This window comes from Xyrauchen texanus, chromosome 17 (genome assembly GCF_025860055.1).
Source record: "Xyrauchen texanus isolate HMW12.3.18 chromosome 17, RBS_HiC_50CHRs, whole genome shotgun sequence".
Taxonomy (NCBI): Eukaryota; Metazoa; Chordata; class Actinopteri; order Cypriniformes; family Catostomidae; genus Xyrauchen; species Xyrauchen texanus.
The window spans coordinates 32,982,246-32,996,384 of NC_068292.1; the positions used below are offsets into that span (position 1 = coordinate 32,982,246).

A 14,139-nucleotide genomic window follows, 5' to 3' on the forward strand; every position below is an offset into this window, starting at 1 on the left:
ATGGCCCGTTTCTATTGGCCGGGCATTCGCAGGGATGTTCCCAGATGGTGTGGCATGAATGTCAGCTGGTGAAGCTGCCGGCCACACGAAGAGCGCCTTTGCACCTGCTTCCTTTGATTGAGGTCCCTTTCGAAAGAATTGGTATGGACCTCGTCGGGCCAATAGATTGAACTAATGCTAGCTTCGCTTTGTGTTGGTTCTGGTGGACTATGCATTGCAATATCTGGAAGCAGTGCCTCTACGCAACATTTCAGCATGCAGTGTTGTGGAGGCACTATTCAAAATTATCTTCCGAGTGGAGATTCTGAAACAAATCCTCACTGATCAAGGCACTACTTTTGTCACGTGCACTACGCGAGCTGTACGAATTATTGGGTATTAAATCGATTCGGACAACACCCACAAATGGGCAACTTGGTCGAACGGTTCAATAAAACCCTTAAAAGCATGAATTGTAAGTTTGTGCACAAAGATGCTTGGAGTTGGGAACTCCTGTTATTCACAGTTATTCTGGGTTCTCCCCAATTTAATTATTGTATGGTGTAAGCATCTTGCTATCTTAGATATAGTGAGGGAAAATTGGAAGGAGGGACCTTTAAACAGTAAAAACTAAATTCAATACGTTCTTGACCTTAGAGCAAATCTCCACACATTGGGGCAACTATCGCAGGATAATTTGCTACAGGTTCAAGAATGTCACACATGGCTGTATAACAAGGGAGCTTGGCTATGGGAATTTACACAGGGAGATAAAGTCCTTGTATTACTACCCACATCAGGCTCTAAATTAAATTTAAAGATAATTCTCTGACGTGTTCTTGCAACCTTCCCGGTCATAAAAACCTCATCGAAACAACCCCAGGGGTAATGGCAAGCAGTTGTCCCTACCCGAGCACAAAACAAAATGGTTCAGGAAGAATTAAATGCCATGCTCGATATGGGGTAATAGAAGAATCCCACAGTGACTGGGCCAGCTTGGTGGTGCTGGTTTTGAAGAGCGACGGCTCAGTCCGGTTCTATGTGGATTATAGAAAGGTCAATGCGGTGTCTATATTTGACACGTATCCAATGCCTCGTATTGACCAACTTCTCGATCGGTTAGGCGTGGCTCGCTATTATTTGACACTGGATTTAATGAAGGGTTATTAGAAGATCCCCTTAACACCAGTGTCCCGTGAGAAAACCGCACCACACTGTTTGGCTTAAACCAATTTGTGACCCTTCCATTTGGTTTCTTTGGGGCCCCATCTATTTTTCAGTGCCTTATGGGCCGAGTCCTCAGACTGCACTGTGCGTATGGTATTGGCTATCTAGATGACTGGATCAGATCTGGATCATTATATACAGTAAAGATTGCAGCGGCACATGCAGCATCTGAGGGCGGTTCTGAGGTCACTGCAACAGGCGGGACTCATGGCAAACCCCAAGAAGTGTGCAAATGGATTGGTGGAGGTACGGCATCTGGGATTCCATTTGGGTCACAGGCAGGTGCGCCCCCAAATTGATAAGATCGCAGCGGTTGCAGCCTGCCTGAGACCCAAGACCAAAAAGGAGGTGAGACATTTCCTGGGGCTGGTTGACTGTTATAGGAGGTTTGTGCCTAATTATTTTAACTTTACCTGCCCGCTGACTGAACTCACTAAAAAGGAAGCCCCAGACCATTTCCAGTGGTTAGAGCCATGCCAACAGGTTTTTATTTAGGTTAAAGCGGCGCTTTGTGGTGGGCCATTGTTACATGCTCCAGTTTTTTCTCTCCCTTTTGTTGTACAGACCGACGCATCAGACAGGGGGTTGGGAGTCGTGTTGTCCCAGGTGGTCGAGGGGGAGGATTGCCTAGTGCTGTACATCAGCCAGAAGCTTTTGACGAGAGAGGCGAGGTACATCACCATTGAGAAAGAGTGTCTGGCTATCAAGTGGGCAGTTTTCACCCTTCAGTTCTACCTCCTGGGATGGGCTTTCACCCTCTGTTCAGACCACACCCCGCTACATTGGCTCCATCGCATGAAGGACACCAACGCGCGGATCACCTGTTGGAATCTGGCTCTTCAGCCATTTAAGTTTAAGGTGGTCCACAGACCAGGGGGCGCAGTTGGCTATTGTGGACTCTCTCTCCAGAAAGGGGGGGGTACTGGGCAGGCCGGACGGCTCGGACGGTGGGGGTATGTGGTTGTGGGGGCCTGGTTGAGTGTTGGCTTGTGGAGGGAGAGCGAGATCAGGAGATGATCTCTGAGAGTGGAGATGGGTTTAAAGTGTGAGTCCAGATGCCAGTGAGGGGAGAGCTACACACACACACACACAGAGAGAGCGTGTGCTGACCCTCTGCTGAAAAGAGAGTTTTTGTTGAATGAATGCTGAAAAGTCAATTTTGTGTTATAAAATAAACTAGATGGGTACATTTCCTGAAGAAAATGTGAGTGGTGCTTGCCGTGGCAAAACTCGTCAAACAGCATGCTGTAACTTGAAAAGATCAAAAATTGTGGTGATAAATAAATAAAACCAGAAGTCTGTACGATTTTCTGGTGCAGAAATATGTGATTTGTTACTCGGTTGCTAGGGTAAGCCCAAGTGGTTGCTATGCAGTTACCAAGGTAATACAACACATGGCTCCTTTCGATCCTGAGTGAAATAAGTCAACCCGGAAGTCTGTAGTGTTTTCTGGTGCAGAGATATGTGATTTGTTACTCGGTTGCTAGGGTAACCCCATCTGGTTGCTAGGAAGTTAACATAGTGATACTTATCAAGTGTCCTTGCCATCCTGATTGAAATAAGTCAACCCGGAAGTCTCTATGTTTTTGTGATGCAGAGATATGTGATTTGTTACTCGGTTGCTAGGGTAAGCCCATCTGGTTGCTAGGCAGTTACCATAGTGATACTAATGAAGTGTCCTTGCCATCCTGATTGAAATAAGTCAACCCGGAAGTCTCTACGCTTTTCTGATGCAGAGATATGTGATTTGTTACTCGGTTGCTAGGGTTACCCCATCTGGTTGCTAGGAAGTTAACATAGTGATACTTATCAAGTGTCCTTGCCATCCTGATTGAAATAAGTCAACCCGGAAGTCTCTATGTTTTTGTGATGCAGAGATATGTGATTTGTTACTCGGTTGCTAGGGTAAGCCCATCTGGTTGCTAGGCAGTTACCATAGTGATACTAATGAAGTGTCCTTGCCATCCTGATTGAAATAAGTCAACCCGGAAGTCTCTACGCTTTTCTGATGCAGAGATATGTGATTTGTTACTCGGTTGCTAGGGTAACCCCATCTGGTTGCTAGGCAGTTACCATAGTGATACTAATCAAGTCTCCTTGCCATCCTGATTGAAATAAGTCAACCCAGAAGTCTCTATGTTTTTGTGATGCAGAGATATGTGATTTGTTACTCGGTTGCTAGGGTAAGCCCATCTGGTTGCTAGGCAGTTACCATAGTGATACTAATGAAGTCTCCTTTCCATCCTGATTGAAATAAGTCAACCCGGAAGTCTCTACGCTTTTCTGATGCAGAGATATGTGATTTGTTACTCGGTTGCCAGGGTAACCCCATCTGGTTGCTAGGCAGTTAACATAGTGATACTTATCAAGTCTCCTTGCCATCCTGATTGAAATAAATCAACCCAGAAGTCTCTCTGATTTTCTGGTGCAGAGATATAGTTACTGCTAAACGGTTGCTAGGGTACTCTGTGTAGTTGCTAGGGAGTGGCTTGGCAGCTGCCAATCATGAATCTCCAAAGGCTGCTTGTCAGTATGAATGATATAAACCAACTCCCATGCCTCTGTGACATTCAGAATGGAAGATATCCCTCTATGGATTTTGGTTGTTAAGGTGCTCGACAATGGTTGCTAGGGAGGGGCTAGGAAGTGTTGAAGTGATGCATGATTGGCTGTTTGCTGTCCCGAGTCAAACGAGACCACCCTTGTGTTTCTATGACAGTTCTATCCGGAGATATCCCTTTGATCTTTTTCAATAGAAGTCTATGGGACTTGTTGCTAAGGTGCTCTTAATGGTTGCTAGGGCGTGGCTTGATAGCTTCACAATGATCCAGAGAGACTGATTGGTCGTCTGAGTAAAATGAGCCCACCCCCTCGTCTCTATGACACTGTGATCCAGAGCTATGTTCAATACAAATCCCTATGCCTTTTCATTTCATGGGGCGTCCTACACCATTATAAGTCAATTGGGGCATTTTTGGGCAGCTCCTGCCCCCAGGGGTGCAACTTTTACCCCATATTGAGGTATGCTCTTACAGAGCCTGCCAGCCTCTTCAAATGTGGCAAATCACACGCTTCTGCGAAATCCTCGCTCGGAGCTGTGACGCCTCAAAGTTTGTCACAATGTTAAGTCTATGGGATTTTTCGCCGCTTTTTGCCCCTGGGGCAAATACCGCACTCCGATCGCTTATAAAAGTCATAGCACACGTGTCCTCAATAGGCCGTTCGATTTGATACCTCATTCGTGGGTCTACGCCAAACGGTGCGGGACGAGTTAGGTGCCGAAGTTTTGTACGGAGATAGAATAATAAAAGTATAAAAATAAAAATAAGTATGTGAGATTACAATAGTGATGCTTGCAAGCACCACTAACTAGATAGGTACATTTCCTGAAGAAAATGTGAGTGGTGCTTGCCGTGGCAAAACTCGTCAAATAGCCTGCTTGAAAAGAACAGAAATTGTGGTCATAAATAAATCAACCCAGAAGTCTGTATAATTTTCTGGTGCAGAAATATGTGATTTGTTACTAGGTTGCTAGGGTAAGCCCATGTGGTTGCTATGCAGTTAGCAAGGTAATACAATACATGGCTCCTTTCCATCCTGAGTGAAATAATTCAACCCAAAAATCTGTACTGTTTTCTGGTGCAGAGATATGTGATTTGTTACTCGGTTGCTAGGGTAACCCCATCTGGTTGCTAGGCAGTTACCATAGTGATACTAATCAAGTGTCCTTGCCATCCTGATTGAAATAAGTCAACCCGGAAGTCTCTACGCTTTTCTGATGCAGAGATATGTGATTTGTTACTCGGTTGCTAGGGTAACCCCATCTGGTTGCTAGGCAGTTACCATAGTGATACTAATCAAGTCTCCTTGCCATCCTGATTGAAATAAGTCAACCCGGAAGTCTCTACGCTTTTCTGATGCAGAGATATGTGATTTGTTACTCGGTTGCTAGGGTAACCCCATCTGGTTGCTAGGCAGTTACCATAGTGATACTAATCAAGTCTCCTTGCCATCCTGATTGAAATAAATCAACCCGGAAGTCTGTACTCTTTTCTGGTGCCGAGATATGTGATTTGTTTCTCGGTTGCTAGGGTAACCCCATCTGGTTGCTAGGCAGTTACCATAGTGATAGTAATCAAGTGTCCTTGCCATCCTGATTGAAATAAATCAACCCGGAAGTCTGTACTCTTTTCTGGTGCCGAGATATGTGATTTGTTTCTCGGTTGCTAGGGTAACCCCATCTGGTTGCTAGGCAGTTAACATAGTGATACTTATCAAGTCTCCTTGCCATCCTGATTGAAATAAGTCAACCCGGAAGTCTCTATGTTTTTGTGATGCAGAGATATGTGATTTGTTACTCGGTTGCTAGGGTAAGCCCATCTGGTTGCTAGGCAGATACCATAGTGATACTAATCAAGTGTCCTTGCCATCCTGATTGAAATAAGTCAACCCGGAAGTCTCTACGTTTTTCTGATGCAGAGATATGTGATTTGTTACTCGGTTGCTAGGGTAAGCTCATCTGGTTGCTAGGCAGTTACCATAGTGATACTAATGAAGTGTCCTTGCCATCCTGATTGAAATAAGTCAACCCGGAAGTCTCTATGTTTTTGTGATGCAGAGATATGTGATTTGTTACTCGGTTGCTAGGGTAAGCCCATCTGGTTGCTAGGCAGTTACCATAGTGATACTAATGAAGTGTCCTTTCCATCCTGATTGAAATAAGTCAACCCGGAAGTCTCTACGCTTTTCTGATGCAGAGATATGTGATTTGTTACTCGGTTGCTAGGGTAACCCCATGTGGTTGCTAGGCAGTTACCATAGTGATACTAATCAAGTCTCCTTGCCATCCTGATTGAAATAAATCAACCCAGAAGTCTCTCTGATTTTGTGGTGCAGAGATATAGTTACTGCTAAACGGTTGCTAGGGTACTCTGTTTAGTTGCTAGGGAGTGGCTTGGCAGCTGCCAATCATGAATCTCCAAAGGCTGCTTGTCAGTATGAATGATATAAACCAACTCCCATGCCTCTGTGACATTCAGAATGGAAGATATCCCTCTATGGATTTTGGTTGTTAAGGTGCTCGACAATGGTTGCTAGGGAGGGGCTAGGAAGTGTTGATTTGATGCATGATTGGCTGTTTGCTGTCCCGAGTCAAACGAGACCACCCTTGTGTTTCTATGACACTTCTATCCGGAGATATCCCTTTGATCTGTTTCAATAGAAGTCTATGGGACTTGTTGCTAAGGTGCTCTTAATGGTTGCTAGGGCGTGGCTTGATAGCTTCACAATGATCCTGAGAGACTGATTGGTCGTCTGAGTAAAATGAGCCCACCCCTGGTCTCTATGACACTGTGATCCAGAGCTATGTTCAATACAAATCCCTATGCCTTTTCATTTCATGGGCCGTCCTACACCATTATAAGTCAATTGGGGCATTTTTGGGCAGCTCCTGCCCCCAGGGGTGCAACTTTTACCCCATATTGAGGTATGCTCTTACAGAGCCTGCCAGCCTCTTCAAATGTGGCAAATCACACGTTTCTGTGAAATCCTCGCTCGAGCTGTGACGCCTCAAAGTTTGTCACAATGTTAAGTCTATGGGATTTTTCGGCCGCTTTTTTGCCCCTGGGGCAAATACCGCACTCCGATCGCTTATAAAAGTCATAGCACACGTGTCCTCAATAGGCCGTTCGATTTGACACCTCATTTGTGGGTCTACGCCAAACGGTGCGGGACGAGTTAGGTGCCGAAGTTTTGTACGGAGATAGAATAATAATAAAAAGAAGAAAAATAAAAATAAGTATGTGAGATTACAATAGTGATGCTTTGCAAGCACCACTAATAAGTATGTGAGATTACAATAGTGATGCTTTGCAAGCACCACTAATAAGTATGTGAGATTACAATAGTGATGCTTTGCAAGCACCACTAATTACCACTTTGAGTTGAAATTCACCGACTCATGCTACCTCCTTACACCCCATTATGAACATCGTTATGGGGACTGAGGCTAACAAACTGTAAATAAATGATGACAGAAAAGTGTAAGAAAATTTCAACAAAACAATTATGAATGCATCATTAACCTGAATTGTTTTTCTTTACAGTGGTTCCTTGTCAGATAAACGCCTTGTCTTCCACAGAGGTAATAACTCTCTATGAGACATGATTTGGGCAGATATAATTTGAATTCATAACTAGTCATTTGTCTATGTAATATAGTAATTATAATATATATAGACAGAGCACTAATATGCATGAGTTATAGCTTTGCTTTGTATTAATTCATTGTGATAATTTTTCTTTAACTGCAAATCAAACGCAAGATGTTAATATTATCGGTATACACACACTGCAACCGAAATGTAACACTAAATATACATAATTATAACTGTATTGTAGTGAAAGTATTAAAGTAATGTAAAAATGTAAATACATACCATATTTAAACATTATTATACATGCCTTTGAAATCTCACTTTATATATGCTGCTTTAATCTCAAGTGGCTAATCATTGTTGATTTAGTTGTAAAATTGGGATTTCTTGGTTTAGTTTGATCCCAAGACAATCAATGAGTCAGTGTTTAGGGTACTCACAAAATTACAGTGAATATAATACTGTTGCACCTGCTACATGATACTTACACCTTAAACATGGTATAAGTACCTACTTGTAATTACATATTGCCAGAAGATAAACATGGCATAGCAGTTAAAAAACTAACATTTACTTGCAGGGGTTCTTCACTTGTTTGAACACATTTTGTTCCCTTTCCGTGCACAGAGTATGAAAGTGAGCTAACAGTGGTGGCCTATAACACTTCTTCAGTATGGGAGGAGGTGAACAGATTCGGTCAGCGGGTCTCTTGGTCTCCAGGACATGGGAACTCTCAGTGGGCTGCGAGCTCCGAAGATCAGCAGCCGTGGGTGGTGCTTGAGTTGTGGAATAAGAGTAGTGTCACAGGTCAGCACAACAAGGAAAATATTTTAAGACCCCATGAAATCGCTTGACATGCACAGTTTTCTTTCCTGTGTCGTCATATTTCCTATTGAAACAGGCAGGTTGCACGGCCTCTCATGGCTTTTTGCTTTTGCTAAATGCTGGTAATAGCAATATGATACAAATTACCAATGTTTAATAAGATGAATATTATTCATTATTAATATGAATAATCAGAATAAATAATTACTCTGACAAGTTAGTTCATAACTCTAAAGTCCTAAGTATATGTTGGTTGTCTGCATTGCTGATCGGAATGGGCACAGTATATGTGAAGCAAATTTCATCATCTGCATGGACTCTTCGTGTGTGGCACTGATTTTCTTGACACGCGGACAGTCCTCGTCTGTGCACATCTTCGAAACATGCGTTCATATTCATATTCACTTGTGGTCAAAACAGTATACTTAGAAAGGCAATGCAGTCAAGCAAGCACAATGCAGAAAAACTAAGTATACTCGGGCCTTCACCATAGGCTGTTTACGGTTGCCAAGTAACTTGTAGCTCATGCAATCAGAATTAAAAGCCAGAGCTATCCGTTATATGATGAAAAATATATAACTGGCCATAAGTTAAATAGCTGCAGCTATAGGATGTTTGATAAACGCATGATACAGACATGGGAGACATATTTACTTTTTGTTTATTGTTCCTTCAATAAAAGATGAGCTCAATCAACAGCATTTTTATTAAATTGTTTTCTTTAAAAATAACATTAAATTAGGCACTTACAATGGAAGAGAATAGGGCCAATCTGTAAACATTCAAATTCTCCCTGTTTCAGATGTATAGCCACAAGACGTAAATAATATGTATGTTAACATGATTTTAGTGTAAGAAAATCGCTTAAAAGCTTTTTCTGTGTAAAATTATATCTAATTTTACGACATCATTGCCATGATGACATAACGTCTTAAACCCTGTAATCCCGCAAAAACGATTTAAACAACTTTACAGCTCAAATAATGCACAAGTTTTAATAGACAAATTATATATATATATATATATATATATTTACAGTATCTCACAAAAGTGAGTACACCCCTCACATTTTTGTAAATATTTGATTATATCTTTTCATGTGACAACACTGAAGAAATGACACTTTGCTACAATGTAAAGTAGTGAGTGTACAGCTTGTATAACAGTGTAACTTTGCTGTCCCCTCAAAATAACTCAACACACACAACAAAAGTGAGTACACCCCTAAGTGAAAATGTCCAAATTGGGCCCAATTAGCCATTCTCTCTGCCCGGTGACTCGTTAGTGTTACAAGGTCTCAGGTGTGAATGGGGAGCAGGTGTGTTAAATTTGGTGTCATCGCTCTCACACTCCCTCATACTGGTCACTGGAAGTTCAACATGGCACCTCATGGCAAAGAATTGTTGCTCTACATAAAGATTGCCTAGGCTATAAGAAGATTTCCAAGACCCTGACACTGAGCTGCAGCATGGTGGCCAAGACCATACAGTGGTTTAACAGGACAGGTTCCACTCAGAACAGGCCTCGCCATGGTCAACCAAAGAAGTTGAGTGCACGTGCTCAGCTTCATATCCAAAGGTTGTCTTTGGGAAATAGACGTATGAGTGCTGCCAGCATTGCTGCAGAGGTTGAAGGTGTGGGGGGTCAGCCTGTCAATGCTCAGACCAGCTCTGTGATGTCATCATGGAGGAGTGGAAGAGGACTCCAGTGGAAACCTGTGAAGCTCTGGTTAACTCCATGCCCAAGAGGGTTACAGCAGTGCTGGAAAATAATGGTGGCCACACAAAATATTGACACTTTGGGCCCAATTTGGACATTTTCACTTAGGGGTGTACTCACTTTTGTTGCCAGCGGTTTAGACATTAATGTGTGTTGAGTTATTTTGAGGGGACGGCAAATTTACACTGTTATACAAGCTGTACACTCACTACTTTACATTGTAGCAAAGTGTCATTTCTTCAGTGTTGTCACATGAAAAGATATAATCAAATATTTACAAAAATGTGAGGGGTGTACTCACTTTTGTGAGATACTGTATATATATTTATGCTTATACAGTATAAATATATATAAAAGTGCTTTTTTAATATTACAAGCTTCATGTTTCTGCCTTTAACCTTCCAAAAATTGTCCCCATTCACTTCCATTTTAATTGCCTCACTGTAGCCTTGATTTTTGCTTTTTGTAAGAAAAAGAGGGACTAGTCGAACATAATCAACATAATGGCACTATTGCTGTTGATTGAGCTTAAAGGGATAGTTCACTCAAAAATTTTAATTCTCTCATCATTTACCCACCCTCATTCCAGCCCAGTTGCATATAACAGAAGAAGAAAAATATTTTTAAAATAATATTTCAGCTGTATAGGCCCTCACAATGCAACAAAATGGTAAAGCTCCAAAAGCACTTAAAGGCAGAATAAAAGTAATCCATAAGACTCAATAAATCAATATCTTCTGACGCAATATGATAAGTGTGGGTGAGAAACAGGTAAATATTTCAGTCCTTTTTTACTATCAATCTCCACTTTCACATTCTTCTGCTTTTGTTTGTGGCAATTTGCATTATTTGTGCATACTGCCACCTTCTGGGCAGGGAGGAGAATTTATAATAAAAAAGGAATAGTTCACCCTAAAATTTAAATTTTCTCATCATTTAATCACCCTCATGCCATCCCAGATGTGTTTGACTTTCTTTTTTCAGCAGAACACAACAAAGATTTTTGAAAGAATATTTCAGCTCTGTAGGTCCATACAATGCAAGTGAATGTGTGCCAACATTTTGAAGCTCCAAAAACAAGGTGTGTGTAAGAAATAGATCAATATTTACAACTTTTTTTAGTTAAATATTAGCTTCCGGCCAGTTGTGGTATGTACGTTCACGAGGGTCGAGGTCACGCAGCCTCTCGCATGAAGTAAGCACGTTGACAAGTTCACATGAGAACTGATGCTTGAAATACAAAATATAAGTACAGTGTTGTTTACAAGGAATATTATACAGAAGCTGAATTGAATTTGCTATTGATTTGTATTTTCTCTGTTTCTTTTTCAAAATGGTGCTTGTGGGCGTTTTAAATATTGATCTATTTCTTACACACATCAAGTGTTTCGCTTTAGAAGAAATTAATTAATCCACTGGAGTCAAACTTTTATGATGGCTGTACTGTATGAGGTTTTTGGAGCTTCAAAATGTTCTATTGTATTGTATTAGGGCTGAAACGATTAATCGATGTTATCGACAATGTCGACAATAAAAATTGTCTACAAACATTTTAGTTGTCGAATTGTCGTTTGATCTCATTTAACTAAACTTGAGATCATATGAAACTCTTATGATGATGCGATAGAGGAGCACAGCAGCTCGCGCCTGACCGAGGAGAGGAAGAAAACACATGTCTAGATGCACGCTATACTTTCCAAACAGCTTCAGGTGATGTAGATCACAAAATATAATGGAATTATAATGGAGAAATGCAAAATAAGGAAATACAGAAGCACTGTCGTCGTGAAATAAAGCAGAGCTGGATCTGGCATTCCACTTAAGCAAAACCTGCATGTCAGAGCATCTAAAATGCAAACAACCTGGCATTATATCCTTAATGCATCCCTTATTAAAGTTCAAATAATAAGGAAGTGCATCATAAATAAACTACAAAAATGGCATTTCTCTGTGCGGTCAACACCACTTCTATGAGTCGCATGAAGGGGAGAAACTGAAACTGCACCCGACTGAGGCACCCTCTGGCGCGGGGACACCCGTCCCTCATGCGCGTTTGCTTTAGATAGATTAATAAAGTGATGGATTGCAACATATTGAATCATAATATACTGTAGCCTATGTGTCACGTCTGTATCTTATTGTGAAGTAGATATGCAGCTCTATTAAGAAGATAGAGTTTGTTTTTGTGAGTTAAAGATGGATCGAAGTGAAAATAAAGTTGCAGGAGTGTAGTTTTAGCCCATTACACTGCAACAAAGTTTTTGATCAGTCTTTTTTGGCTTGTTTTCCAAAAATAATATCTAAAACTCATACATTACATTAGTAGCTATACTGCAGAAGAAATGAAATTGTTATTGGAGAATGTTGAATACAATATGTAATAAAACAGTTCCTTGGAATTCAGTGAATGTCATTTAGAGATATTTTTAAAAGATGATTTTGTCCTCTTTATTGTTAGTAAGCACTTTAATACAACCTTTTAAGTCTAGGCACAAGATGAATAGTCAGTTAAAAGCTAATGATTAATCGTTGCAATAATCAAACGAATAGTCGAATAATCATTCTAATAATCGTTAGATTAGTCGATTATCAATATAAATGTTAGTTGCAGCCCTACATTGTATGGACCTACAGAGCTGAAATATTCTTCCAAAAATATTTATTTGTGTTCTGCTGAAGAGAGAAAGTCATACACGTCTGGGATGGCATGAGAGTGAGAAAATAATGAGATAATTTAGATTTTTAGGTGAACTTTTCCTTTAAATATTGATCTGTGTTACACCCACATCTATCATATAGCTTCTGAAGACATGGGTTTTACCACTGGAGTCTTTTATATAGTAATTTTATGCTGCCTTTATGTGCTTTTTGGAACTTCAAAACATTGGTGTACCTATTAATTTGTATTGTGAGGACCCACAGAGCTGAAATACTCAAAAAAATGTGTTTGTGTTCAACAGAAGAAAGACAGTCATACACATCTGGGATGGGATGAAGGTGAGAAAATGATGAATGAATTTTAATTCTGGGTGAACTATTCCTTTAACTTGTATTGGGCCTAGAATTTTCCTTTAATCGATGATTTGATAAGGGTAAGACTGCAACAGTTTTGTTTTTATTGCACTGATCATTACTTGATGGTCTCACATCTGCTTTCAGGCATCATAACAAAAGGTACACAAAACTACTACATTGAATCTTACACCCTGATGTTAAGCAAAGATGGCAAAAACTGGAAAGCATACAAAGCTCCATCAATCAAAGAAAGAAAGGTACACTAAGACTAATTCTTCCTTTGTACCTTTCATATACCTTTGTTTAATTAATTGAAATCCCAGTTCTTGCTTAACATTTGATATATTTCAAACTGTTAAATTCATATGATTATATTATTTGAAGGTGTTTGAGGCCTATGCTGATGGTCATTGGACAGTGCTCAACAGTCTGATCCCTCCAGTAGTAGCACGCTACCTACTTCTGAAACCCCAGCAGTGGCATAGCAGGGCCTCTGCACAAGTACAAGTGCTGGGTTGCCCTTCTGCCCCTCTCAGACCCCGTTCCCATGGAGATGGTAAGGATTTGCCACAGAATTCAGAACCGATATTCATTGCAGAGTAGGAACTTCAGTTTAGATGTGGACATTGCATAAAGTTACAGTTCCAAGGACATTGTGGTAAATGATAAATTAGGTATTTCTTAACATTTATCTCACTTTTTTCATAAGGAGTCAACTCTGGCAAAGCAGCTGTCACAGAAACAGTACCTCTAGACACACTGCCCACTGAGGGTCCTGTAATCACAAGAAGCTCAGGTGAATGAATTTGATTAGGTGACTTCAAAAATGATTGACAATTTGAATATAATGCAAGTCCCCCTTGATCATTTTGTGGTGCCTCTGCTGGGCCCACAAGGAAAATCTAGGGGGGCAATGCACCCCCTAGCCCCCCTTTATTGTCTGCCATTATTTCCCTACAGGTCCTAGCCAGGCACTGATACTAGTGGTGGGCATGGTTTTGGGTGCCACTCTGTGTGTGGGTTGCCTTTTGGCTGGACTCATTTGGTGGAGAAGGTACCACATCAACTGTTCCTCAGAAAGAATTTAGAACGGACATTGCAAATGACAGCAGGGCTACAAACTTAACAAATATTGATACAGATTGTCCCAATATTAACCACTATGATTCTGTCTTTGAGTGAATCTAAAAGCACTTTCCCACTGCACTTTACGGTTCGA

The 14,139-nt window shown here is 40.9% G+C and overlaps 1 protein-coding gene across 1 annotated transcript in view; it reads left to right on the forward strand.

Annotated features, from left to right (window-relative positions):
- The window catches only part of si:dkey-34d22.1 (discoidin, CUB and LCCL domain-containing protein 1), a 37,650-nt gene that overhangs the window by 15,656 nt on the left and 7,855 nt on the right, over positions 1-14,139 (forward strand). The window contains exons 7-12 of the mRNA XM_052147317.1: positions 7,311-7,348; positions 7,989-8,168; positions 13,065-13,177; positions 13,305-13,476; positions 13,630-13,716; positions 13,881-13,974. Of these exons, the coding sequence (XP_052003277.1) occupies positions 7,311-7,348; positions 7,989-8,168; positions 13,065-13,177; positions 13,305-13,476; positions 13,630-13,716; positions 13,881-13,974 (684 nt within the window). The remainder of the gene's footprint in view (positions 1-7,310; positions 7,349-7,988; positions 8,169-13,064; positions 13,178-13,304; positions 13,477-13,629; positions 13,717-13,880; positions 13,975-14,139) is intronic.